This window comes from Astyanax mexicanus, chromosome 10, assembly GCF_023375975.1.
Source record: "Astyanax mexicanus isolate ESR-SI-001 chromosome 10, AstMex3_surface, whole genome shotgun sequence".
Classification (NCBI taxonomy): Eukaryota; Metazoa; Chordata; class Actinopteri; order Characiformes; family Acestrorhamphidae; genus Astyanax; species Astyanax mexicanus.
In genome coordinates, this window is record NC_064417.1 from 46,959,224 (window position 1) to 46,972,785 (window position 13,562).

The window sequence follows — 13,562 nt, forward strand, 5'->3', positions numbered from 1 at the left end:
ACATATTTTTATTTATTGTATTGTGTCATCCATATTTATCTACAATTGTTATATGGTATTGTTTTATACATCATTATAATAGATTAATAGATTTTAATTATATTAAAAAATAATGTGGTGCCAAAATTTTCATCATTTAAGTCTACAAATTATTATAAAAACTGTCAAGACATATATGTAAAAATGGAAAGTTAAAACACCAAACCTGTATTAAGTTGTCTGTTCTGGAAAAAGAAAATTGCATATGTATTCCTGCAGTTCACAGTGCAAACGATAGGCAAAATGTTAAGAAATGTTTTTTACATTTATTTTACTTATTTTACATTTAATTATTTATTGAAGAAAAAAATACAATATGACGACATGTTTATCTGAAAATATGTAAAGCTCTTGAAGTATGCATTCTTTTAAAATATGTAATTAAACGGTAAAGAGGCTCTCTGACATTTTACACACAAATCAGCACATGCTGGGGTGCCTTCACCTGACAGGTTTATTGTGACACGCCTTAAGCACAAAGCATATTATTGAAGACAGTTCTTAAAGCTCACCAAGCTGGAAATGTTACCAAAGTATTTGAAAAGAATAGGAACTCCACAGTTACCACAGTTCACATTATAGTCCCAAGTTATTTCATTATTTAAAAAATATTCTGCATAGTAAATTAATACTTATATCATACAAACTATAAAAAATATGTAATTATATAGTAAACAAAAAAGTGTCAAACTAACCAGAATATGTTGTATGCTATACACTTTTAAGTTGCTAAGTCACTATATTAGTTTGTATATTATTTAATATCGGATCGAATTAAACACACAATTAAACACACCCCCAGAGCATCTGTAGACTAAAGCATCTGCAGAATGGCGAAAATACAGGGGTCACTAATAGGCGGACCGCGGTCCGGGTCCGGACCCAAACCAATAAACTGAGAAGGATTTAATCCTGACCATGTTCGTTTAAAGCGGCGGAACGTTTATTGTCTTTATGGTTTACGTGCTTTACAGCGCAGTAACCTTTACCAAGACGAGAGTGCAAAATATTCCACTTTACTCCACCTAATCAGAACTCTACGACGGCGTTTTAGGGCCATACAAAAAATAAATAAAAACTGTTCACTTCGAGAATAAAGTCGTAATATTACGAGAATAAAGACGTAATATTACGAGAATAAAGTCGTAATATTACGAGATTAAAGTCGTAATATTATGAGATTAAAGTCGTAATATTACGAGAATAAATTCGTAGTATTTTAAGGGAAATGTAGTTCTAACTGCGTGGGTTGCCCTTTAAGAGCGGAGCACTGAAAGGGGCATTTTCCGCTCATTATCTGTTACAGGGCTAATCGCCATTTATCTATTATGTATTATCTACATTTATAACCTGCAGATTATTAATGTAGTGTTATAATTAGATAATACAGTGTCCAGATTTTCCCATAGCCGAGCCTTCAGCACCCCTGCCGCGAAAATCCTCCCGTGCGGGGAGAGCGTGCGCTGCGGCGCGGACATTTCCTGCCTTTTAGTTGGGTTTTTGTGAACAAAGGAACAGAAATAAAGTAAATTCCAGTCATGAATAAAGAAAATAAACCTGATGCAGGATGACTGTGTGTTAATCTATATCAAAATCAAATATACTGTGAAGTGTACGTGACATGCACGTCAATTATCTCAACAATGTGGAATTGTGTTCATTAATTTTCTTATTTTCAACAAACAAGAAGTATACATTATATACATATACTATTAAAAGACTTTGGTCCAACTGGACATTGTAAAAATGAGGAAATAACGATAATATAAAAATTATGTAATGCAGTGACACTTGTCTATGAATTGGTCATATAGAGCTGCTTTAAATCTGTAACACTATATACAATTAAAATAGCTGACTTAAAATAATATTAGAATGTTTTAAGATGTTTATTTGAAGGGGCAGTTTATAATATAATTTGTATCGATTTGATAATTTATTCCAGTACCTAAAAATGTGCTTTAAAAGTGACCAAATGTAATTGTATGATGTAGATGTAGACATTAATATCAAGAAACTACACTAAAGACAGTTATCCTGTTCATACAACTAATTTGTATGTCTAATATAAATTACACTTGAATGCAAATTAAATGTAAATTAAACCATTTAAACACATTATTTTCTGATACACCCTTACAAATCAAAACTGTACATAAACCGTGTAATCACAGATACTGTTTCTTCTCCATAGTGAAACGGCGTGACCAAGGTCTTTAAGTTTCCCATATGGTCACCTTTCACAGGTATATAATGATGGAAACACAAAATTGCATTTCATGTATAACATATGCTGTTTCTATATCTGATAAAATAGACTAAAGATCTGCACATTGTCAAATCACAGTGTCCTCCTTAAGAAACAAGTCACATGCCTCATATAAAATACATAGAATTTGTTAAAGCTATATTTTCGGAATTATGTGTTTATTAAATTATTTAACCAGGTTTAAAACGTGGAGGCTGACTGAGTGTATAATACTAAAAGTATTGCAGGGTTTTGTGTAAGGTTATATCAGTTTGTAAGGTAGACTATCTACTAGGAAATATTAAGAATATTTTAATATGAATTATGTTTATTTAATTAATATATGTTAGCTCTATATTAGTTATTGAGAAATTAATAAACACATTTCCACATTGCATAACTTTGACACGCATATCATGTTTCACAGTATATTTGATCTTGACAGCACAGAGACAATCATCAGTAAAATGTTTATTGTCTTTATTCATGACTGGAATTTACTTTATTTCTGTTCCTTTGGTCACAAAAAACAAACTAAAAGGCAGGAAATGTCCGCGCAGCAGCGCACGCTCTCCCCACACGCGGCAGGGGTGCTGAAGGCTCGGCTATGCCACCATGGGAAAATCTGGACACTGTATTATCTAATTGCAACACTACATTAATAATCTGCAGGTTATAAATGTAGATAATAAATAATAGATAAATGGCGATTAGCCCTGTAACAGATAATGAGCGGAAAATGCCCCTTTCAGTGCTCCGCTCTTAAAGGGCAACCCACGCAGTTAGAACTACATTTCCCTTAAAATACTATGACTTTATTCTCATAATATTATGACCTTATTCTTGTAATATTACGACTTTAATCTCGTAATATTACGACTTTATTCTCGTAATATTACGTCTTTAATCTCGTAATATTACGACTTTATTCTCGTAATATTACAACTTTATTCTCGAAGTGAACAGTTTTTATTTATTTTTTGTATGGCCCTAAAACGCCGTCGTAATTTTATAATAGGTTGATAATGTAATAATTGTGACAGGCCTATTTAAAACAAAAAATGTTGTTGAAATATACTAGTATGTGTAATTTGTTTTGTCTTTCAGTTGTTGATAAAACACTAACAGAACTACTATAGGCTTCTTCAGTAAACAGAATAAAACACTGAATTATAACACAAGTTAACATTGGCGACGGTCCGGACCTTACCACGGTAAAGTTAGTTTCATTTTTGATATTCGACTTTTCGGCTCTAATAACTTCTGAACGGAGGATGGTAGCCAGCAGATACTTACATAATCAGGACAGTACGACCACAGAGAGTGACGCACACCCTTCCTTTTACTGTTTGGGTGAAATTTGCGCAACGCCCTTTTAGCGTTAATACCGAAAAACTAAGCGCACTTTTCCTGTCAGAATAAAATGCATGTACTTCTAGACCACCTCTACATCTGTACACACTCATTTATTTACCTCCAAATCACTTCAGTGCATAAAAATGCCTTTTAATGTTCCCACATAAGAATAGATGGCTTTAAGAAAAAAAAAACACCAATAGCTCCATATCCTTAGGGTTCATAAACATCAGAATAACGGAGATGTATACTTTGAGTCATGAGGAAAATTGCATTAATATTATGCAAAATGCTCTAATTTTTTATTATATTTTATATATTCACAAATTCAATAGCATTTCAGCAACTGTGTATGTCACAGCTAGGTGGCAGCAGACACGCACACCATTTATATTTTGGATACAGTGCCAATTCTAGTGAATATTACATTTTATATATTTAAAAAATCAATAGAATTTAAACCGAATTACACAGAACACTAAAAATAAGTGTGTATGATACAGCTAGGTGTCAGGAAACACACACTCTTTGAAATTTGGATACATTGCCAATTCTACTAATTATTAAATTATATACATTTTAAAATGTAATAGCTTTCAAACCGAATCACACAGAATAATAAAAACAAGTGTGTATGATACAGCTAGGTGGCAACAAACACACACACGCTTTATATTTATGATACACTGCGAATTCTACGAATTATTCAATTTTATATATTTTAAAATGTAGTAGCTTTCAAACCGAATCACACAGAATAATAAAAACAACTGTGTATGTCACAGCTAGGTGGCAGCAGACACACACACCATTTATATTTTGGATACAGTGCCAATTCTAGTGAATATTACATTTTATATATTTAAAAAATCAATAGAATTTAAACCGAATTACACAGAACAATAAAAACAAGTGTGTATGATACAGTTAGGTGGCAACAAACACACATGCTTTATATTTATGATACAGTGCCAATTCTACTTATTATTAAATTATATACATTTTAAAATTCAATAGCTTTCAAACCGAATCACACAGAATAATAAAAACAAGTGTGTATGATACAGCTAGGTGGCAGCAAACACGCTCACTCTTTATATTTATGATACACTGCCAATTCTACTAATTATTAAATTTTATACATTTTAAAATTCAATAGCTTTCAAACCGAATTACACAGAACAATAAAAATAAATGTGTATGATACAGCTAGGTGGCACCAAACACACACACTCTTTAAAATTTGGATACATTGCCAATTCTACTAATTATTAAATTTTATATATTTTAAAATTCAATAGCTTTTACACCAAATCGCACAGAACAATAAAAACTAGTGTGTATGATACAGCTAGGTGGCAATAAACACACACACTCTTTAAAATTTGGATACACCTCCAATTCTACTAATTATTAAACTATATACATTTTAAAATTCATTTTAAACTCAATTACACAGAATATAGAAATATTGGATACAGTGAGCCATAGTATAAACAACATAGTATAAACCATAGTTTTAGCCATAATATAAATAACGCTAAAAATAGCTGTGTATGACACAAGTCGGTGTAAAATAAAGGGTGTTATGCAAATTTGGTTATGTAAAACCAAAACATCAAAAGAAAACTTTTTACTCTCTGTGGTCATTTTGTTGTCATTTGCTAGCTACCATATATAATATAATATAATATAATATAATTTAATAATTAGTAGAATTGGCAGTGTATCCAAATTTTAAAGAGTGTGTGTGTTTATTGCCACCTAGCTGTATCATACACACTAGTTTTTATTGTTTTGTGTGATTTGGTGTAAAAGCTATTGAATTTTAAAATATATAAAATTTAATAATTAGTAGAATTGGCAATGTATCCAAATTTTAAAGAGAGTGTGTGTTTGTTGCCACCTAGCTGTATCATACACACTTATTTTTATTGTTCTGTGTAATTCGGTTTGAAAGCTATTGAATTTTAAAATGTATAAAATGTAATAAATAGTAGAATTGGCAGTGTATCATAAATGTAAAGAGTGAGCGTGTTTGCTGCCACCTAGCTGTAGCATACACACTTGTTTTTATTATTCTGTGTAATTGAGTTTAAAAGCTATTGAATTTTAAAATATATATAATTTAATAATATGTAGAATTGGCACTGTATCATAAATATAAAGCATGTGTGTTTGTTGCCACCTAACTGTATCATACACACTTGTTTTTATTGTTCTGTGTAATTTGGTTTAAATTCTATTGATTTTTTAAATATATAAAATGTAATATTCACTAGAATTGGCACTGTATCCAAAATATAAATGGTGTGTGTGTCTGCTGCCACCTAGCTGTATCATACACACTTGTTTTTATTATTCTGTGTGATTCGGTTTGAAAGCTACTACATTTTAAAATATATAAAATTGAATAATTCGTAGAATTCGCAGTGTATCATAAATATAAAGCGTGTGTGTGTTTGTTGCCACCTAACTGTATCATACACACTTGTTTTTATTGTTCTGTGTAATTCGGTTTTAAAGCTATTACATTTTAAAATGTATATAATTTAATAATTAGTAGAATTGGTAATGTATCCAAATTTCAAAGAGTGTGTGTGTTTCCTGACACCTAGCTGTATCATACACACTTATTTTTAGTGTTCTGTGTAATTCGGTTTAAATTCTATTGATTTTTTAAATATATAAAATGTAATATTCACTAGAATTGGCACTGTATCCAAAATATAAATGGTGTGCGTGTCTGCTGCCACCTAGCTGTGACATACACAGTTGCTGAAATGCTATTGAATTTGTGAATATATAAAATATAATAAAAAACTAGAGCATTTTGCATAATATTAATGGGTGTGCAATTTTCCTCATGACTCAAAGTATACATCTCCGTTATTCTGATGTTTATGAACCCTAAGGATATGGAGCTATTGGTGTTTTTTCTTTTCTTAAAGCCATCTATTCTTATGTGGGAACATTAAAAGGTATGCACTGAAGTGATTTGGATGTAAATAAATGAGTGTGTACAGATGTAGAGGTGGTCTAGAAGTACATGCATTTTATTCTGACAGGAAAAGTGCGCTTAGTTTTTCGGTATTAACGCTAAAAGGGCGTTGCGCAAATTTCACCCAAACAGTAAAAGGAAGGGTGTGCGTCACTCTCTGTGGTCGTACTGTCCTGATTATGTAAGTATCTGCTGGCTACCATCCTCCGTTCAGAAGTTATTAGAGCCGAAAAGTCGAATATCAAAAATGAAACTTTACCGTGGTCCGGACCTTGCCCTGATGAAATTTTCTCTAACCGGACCAAACTGAATTCTAATTAAATACCCCTGCTCTAGAGTTTAACACTCATTTAACTGATATAACAGGGGGACAGAAAGTGTTCAGACTTTGTGATCACATTGGCTGTCTGTAACTTAGTCGCTGCTCCTGACTATAGTTACCGACTGAGGCCCCCGTCCGGATATTTTTTAAAAACAGGGTTTTTGTCACAGTTTTTAAAAACCCAGCTGGCATTTCAACGTTGAATAAACCTTGAATCAACGTTGATCAATGTAGATGTTATGGTTGAATCAACGTTGATATAGCAACGTTGTTTCAACGTCATACGTTCAACCTTTAATACACCATAGTTCACTAAAATTAGTAAATCCTCTGGTTAACAATAAACTTACATCGTTGTAGTAAAGCTGAGTATAAATAATGTTAACCACCACTACCATTCTGATTCAACTTCTGATTTCAAAAAAACTAAAACAGTAAAACTATTAAAACATGAACATGGTGCTAAATTAAAAAGCAGTTACTGCAAAAAGAAGTAAAACACTTTTTCATTTCTCCATCCAGCCGCTTTTAGAAATTATATGGTGATGAAATGTAACAGACAGGAGGATAGGAAAAAATGCACGCAGCGCATTTTGGTGCCTCCGCTGTGTTAGGAAATGTGAGAGTTACATTAGATTAAGTGTAAATATCCCAGACAGCACAGGTACGTCGGTAAGACGTTTATGCGATGAACACATGAAAAGCATCTGAAGCAGCTCGTTTGCTCACTGGCAAAGCGCCGCAAAGACGTCGTTACCTGATGATCAAACGACGTCTGACGTCTGTCTGCTGTCCGCAAGACAGTCCGCACGTGATGCTTTTAAACTGTCCTAACTATGGTTCTGCGATGCCTACGTCTATGGCAGATCGTTTGCTCACTGGCACGGCGTCGCTGAGACATCGTTACCCATAGCCAAGCTACGTCATGCAAAAAACAGAACTTTACTAATTACTAATACATTATAAAATAGCTATTAATTATCGTTATAATAATAATAATAATAATAATAATAATAATAATAATAATAATAATAATAATAATAATAATAATAATAATTATTATTATTATTATTATTATTTGTATTGTCGTTGTTAGTTAATGATCTTATCACATTGTAAATCATTGTCTTAGTGCTGTAACAAAAACGGAATTGTCCATATGTGAAAAAACAGATTACTAATAAATTATAAAGTGTACATAAAATATTATTTTGAAAAGCTGCATTTTAGAACCAATTAACATGCATAAACCAGAACTTTAGAACAAATTACTAATATATTGTAAAATATATGTTATCACCATTATTATTATTATTATTATTATTATTATTATTATTATTATTATTTCTTTTTTATTATTATTTATTTTGGCTAGTGATCTTATTACATTTTAAATCATTTTCTTAGTGCTGTAACAAAAACGGAACGTTCGATATGTGAAAAAAACAGATTACTAATAAACTATAAAGTGTACATACCAATTTATATGCATAAACCAGAACTTAAGAACAAATTTAATAGTGGAGGACAAATTTTATTTCACCAGTCACATAAATTTCTATTTTTTATTTATATTAATTTATTTATTCAGAAAAAAGAGCCGATCAATGTGAATGAGCTGGAACGTTGCTTTTTTGCTGTTTTAAAAACAACCTTTATTTATTTATTTGTTTTTATCTTATTTTTGTTTTATTTATTTAGGATAGTTATATTGTTGGTGTTTATTTTCTAATTTTAATGTCTGCATATTTATTCTTAATAATAGCAATAATTGCAGTGTTATGCTGTTGTATGATATTTTCATTATTTCATCTTATTATTTCCAGTTTCAACAAAAAACAACACATTGAATCACTTAAATAAATGTTCGTCCAATCTTTCTCTTTATTTTGAGAAAAATCTCTCTATGGATCTCCATCACTGTGTTGTCTCTCTCTGGCTCCTCTCCTCTCCAATGTCCTTCTTATATATGATTTTACGTCCCCTTCCTCGTGTTCCTCGTCTCCGGAACCGTTTTTTCGTGGGTCCGTCATCACTTAAAGAAGATGGAGGGTCCTTAGACAGATCCACATCGGTAAGAGGCTCCTCCAGAATCTGAGGGGCCTGATCTTCCTCTTGGGGGGACTTAACTTCTCCCTCTTCCATCACCGATTGCGTCTCCTAATAACAGATAACATGTACTTGTAAATAATATCCATAACACATTGCTGTTTTCATGTATATATTTCCATCCTGGATGTAAATTTAACACCAATTTAATATTACTGTTTAGTTAGTTTATTTCTATCTTATTGTATAGTTTCTACTTTTATCTTTATGCGGCATACTTGGCGAGAAGCAAAGAAATAATTTCATTGTGCGAGGAAACTTGTTTCTTACTGTGCACATGACAATAAACTCTTTGAATATTGAATCTTCTCACAGAGGTCAGGATCCATAATTACCTCAGTCTCTACCTTCTTTGCTACGACAGAGCCCTGTAGCAGTCCGGGTGCTTCTGGCCCATCCTCAATAATGGCAGGGGCCTGAACTTCATTCTTATATATGATTTTACGTCCCCTTCCTCGTGTTCCTCGTCTCCGAAAACGTTTTTTCGTGGGTCCGTCATCACTTGAAGAAGATGGAGGGTCCTTAGCCAGATCCACACTGGTGAGAGTCTGCTGATCCTCCAGAATCTGAGGGGCCTGCTCTTCCTCGTGGGGGCTGTAAACTATACCCTCTTCTGTCTCTTCCTCACAGAGGTCTGGCTCTTTTATCACCTCAGCTTCAACCTTCTCTGCTAGGACAGTGTCCTGCAGCAGTCCTGGAGCTTCTGGTCCATCCTCAATAATGGCAGGGGCCTGATCTTCTTCTTGAGGGCTGTACACTTCTCCCTTTTCTGTCTCTTCCTCACAGAGGTCTGGCTCCATTATCACCTCAGCTTCAACCTCCTCTGCTAGGACAGTGTCCTGTAGCAGTCCTGGAGCTTCTGGTCCATCCTCAATAATGGCAGGGGCCTGATCTTCTTCTTGAGGGCTGTACACTTCTCCCTTTTCTGTCTTTTCCTCACAGAGGTCTGGCTCCATTATCACCTCAGCTTCAACCTCCTCTGCTAGGACAGTGTCCTGTAGCAGTCCTGGAGCTTCTGGTGCATCCTCAATAATGGCAGGGGCCTGACCTTCTTCTTGAGGGCTGTACACTTCTCCCTCTTCTGTCTCTTCTTCACAGAGGTCTGGCTCTTTTATCACCTCAGCTTCAACCTTCTTTGCTAGGACAGTGTCCTGTAGCAGTCCGGAAGCTTCTGGTCCATCCTCAATAATGGCAGGGACCTGACCTTCTTCTTGGGGGCTGTAAACTTCTCCCTCTTCCATCAACGATTTTGTCTCACATAGGTCAGAATCCACTGTAAGCTCAGCTTCAGCCTGCCTCTCCTCCACCGTCTGGCGGTCTTCTTCCACAGGAGTGACCGCGATCTCCTCGGTCGTCTCCTGCTTCTGAGCGCTGGATCGGAACAGGTAGAAATATGATCCGGTAATCACCGCGGTCGCAGCTGCAGCTCCGGCCGCTGTTAGTATCGCTCGGAAAAGGCTCATCGTGTCCGCTCTCACTAGATCGCTGCGAAGACTGAAGTTTGCTGCGACCTTCTCGCGCTTTTATACCACGAGTCCCAACATTCGCACGTTCGAACTTCGATTCACAGGGAATGACGAATAGAATTGTGACGTCACTGACATGAACGGTCGCAGTGTTGACAATAACCACACAATTGAAACATAAAAAACATATATCGAAAACCTGATTAAAATTGTCCACCAACAGTTAAAACTTTCCTATTATTATTTTTTATATATAGATTTTGTTGAGATTTTTTTAGATATTTGAAAAAAAATTATTATTATTTAAAGCTTTAAATCTTTTAAAATTAAGAGTGTAAATCAGTTGTAGTTTATAATATTAAAATAGTAATAAAAACAGTTTGAATAGTTAAAAAAAGATTCAGCTCTTTTAACTGTTTAGTAGATAATAAAAACTACACAACAAACTTTGCTGGATTCCTCACTACTGCTGTAACACGTTTTACTTTACTTCACATATGACAACAGTTCAATTTTTACTTAAAATAACATTTAGATAAAACAAAAGCAATGCTATTCTCAGCTAACTAAAACAGTGGTCGTAAAGTTGTAATGTACAATACGATGAAATGGTGAATGCTTGCTGTGTTATCAAGTTATCAAGGAAACGTATTGCAAATGGAGTGCATTTTTAGCTTCCCAGCTTGGAAGCAACACGGAGAATCACAGGTCAACAACATTAAACAACATTACCCAATGTGGTCTAAGTGAAAGCCATAAAACACAAAAATAATAGCCTTAGTGTTTTACACTAATCACCATAAACATTTCATAGTGGTGTTTTGTCAAGGTTAGCTAGTTATAACTTAACCTTATCGTGAACACAGGTTCTGAACCAAAAACGTGTAGTGTGAATCAAGCATTACTTAGGCATGATGCCTCTAAAGAGTTCCTAAGATTTTCATAACTTTATTAAAAGTGCCTATCTGTCAGTAAAATATTTAATGTTGTGAATAATTCATGTATACTTAAAATATTTTTATATACAACATTTAAACCATATGTATGTGTGATAAGCTTCCCATCTATTGCTGCATTTTCTATCACAGAGATTTCAGAAGAAAAAAAACATCATTTAATTTTACATCTTTCTTTAATTTTAAAACCCTTCCATCACTGAATTTCATATAAACCCCTGTTGTATATGGTGGAAGGTCTGTCTGTATTACTTGCTTTCATTTTCTCAGAGATTTCCTGCTGATCACAGCAGCAGTCTGGAGCAGCTGCGAGCTCCTTCACAGATGATGAACCCCGGTGTGTGGAGCCTCCCTCCAGCCTGCTGTGTCCCCCGCAGGAACATCTCACTACTGGACTTAGAGCTGGAGCTCAGAGCTCTCAGATCACAGCTGACCTCCAGCGGAGAAACGAACTGAGCAGAAACATGGAAGCCAATAAAATAGCAGAAATGTTCTTTAAAATTTTTACATTAGTGAATTATGCATTTTAGAAAATACAATCATTATAAATGCCTAATAAACAATGTTCTACATATTTTAACATTTTGAACTAAATTATTCTTCAAATAAATAACTCTTATTTGGCTCTTACATTCATTATATTAAAAAAAAGTTTTAAAAAATAATTCTGTAATCCAACATTGAAAAACAAGAGTTTATTGAAGTACAGTAAACAACAACATTTTGCAGGTTCTTTAATTTCGACACAACAATAGACACAGAATGACATGTTTAAACAGCCATGCTTGGGTATTTATTATCAACATATAGCAGTATTCGCAAGATGAAATTAAATGTGTTTGGAATTTAAAGGCATGAATGGATGTTTTAGAGCACAAAAATGTTTTACAGAATAGATATATACTGATATGCCAGAAGTCATGGGATAGGTGTATGTAAATTGTTCACCTTTGTGTGAGTTGTGAGGTGTTATCTTGTGGCAAGGCGGATTAGTATAGTTTGAGTGATTTATGAAGTCGTGTGGGCTGGTATTGATTAAGTCTGACTAGAATTGTCTGTGCAAACAAGACAAGCGACTTTGGCAGAATTCCCCTTCCTCATTCAGTGCGGGAGGCCCCACACGCATATTCCGCTAATGTATGTATTGATAGAGCTCTATTTTACATCGACTTCCACTAAAAGTTAAGTTAATTTTTCCTTCTTCTGTTGCTATTTTGGAGATTAAAGGTTTTTGCTTGACAGTGTCGATATGGAATTCTTCTTCAACTAGTCCTCTTATCTACACAAGTTCTGTTACCTAAGCCAGTTTTACACTACATGACCTTTTGAGTGTCAGTCGTTGTGCTGTTCACACTACACAACTGGTTGTGCTGTTATATTAAGCCTGGTTGTGCTGTTCACACTACATGACTGATCAGGGACACACGGTCAGAAATTACACGATTTCACACTGTGGGAAATCACTGACTCACAGCTCTCCAGAAACATGTTTATCATACTTTTGTAGAATAGCCCACCTATTATTTTCCACCATTCCAGAATACAGCACTTTAATTTGATGCTCCAAACAGGCTTACTAATTGTGTAAAAAAATAGCCACATCTTTCCATTGGCAACTCTATGCCCCTATCAATAATTTTGTACGATTGTTAGGAGCATCGACTATAAGGATTACCTGTTACATTTTGGAATCTGAGATGGGGTATTGGACAAAAGTTCGTATTGATTATCATGTTTTACTACACCTTAAATCCATTTTACACCGGGGTTTTCTTCAGCATCAGCCCGCTCAGTGCACAGTTTTAGTAGTAGCAGTAATGCTAGCGAGTCTGTTGTCCAAAAAACGTGTGCTGTAATAAAACGGAAATGTCTTCGTGCGTTGTTTTTGCTGTTTTGTTTAAACACCTTATTATGCTTGGCTAAATTAAAGAAATATCTTAGATAAGTAGTTTGGCACTATTTATTATTTTTAGTTTTAGCCATTTAGCTCCATTCACCCCCATTCATTCGAGGCTCACTCGCGGGCTCCCTCTATCGGTTAGCCTCATTTTTTTACATTTAAATT

The 13,562-nt window shown here is 34.2% G+C and overlaps 1 protein-coding gene across 1 annotated transcript; it reads right to left on the reverse strand.

The window, feature by feature from the left end:
- Positions 1–8,846: 8,846 nt before the first annotated feature.
- Positions 8,847–10,624, reverse strand: LOC125804769 (histone acetyltransferase KAT6B-like). The gene is made up of 2 exons (XM_049484213.1): positions 9,411–10,624; positions 8,847–9,126 (listed from the first exon to the last, which is right to left on the reverse strand). Exons 1-2 carry the CDS (start codon positions 10,536–10,538, stop codon positions 8,884–8,886), a joined length of 1,371 nt encoding a protein of 456 aa, XP_049340170.1. The 5' UTR covers positions 10,539–10,624; the 3' UTR covers positions 8,847–8,883.
- Between the last annotated feature and the right edge of the window lie 2,938 nt (positions 10,625–13,562).

Excerpts from the sequence above, each read along its gene's own strand:
- LOC125804769 (XM_049484213.1), bottom strand. The coding sequence starts at position 10,538 with ATGAGCCTTTTCCGAGCGATACTAACAGCGGCCGGAGCTGCAGCTGCG. Across the intron at positions 9,127-9,410 it reads CAAAGAAGGTAGAGACTGAG|GAGACGCAATCGGTGATGGA; the intron begins GTAATTATGGAT and ends ATCTGTTATTAG.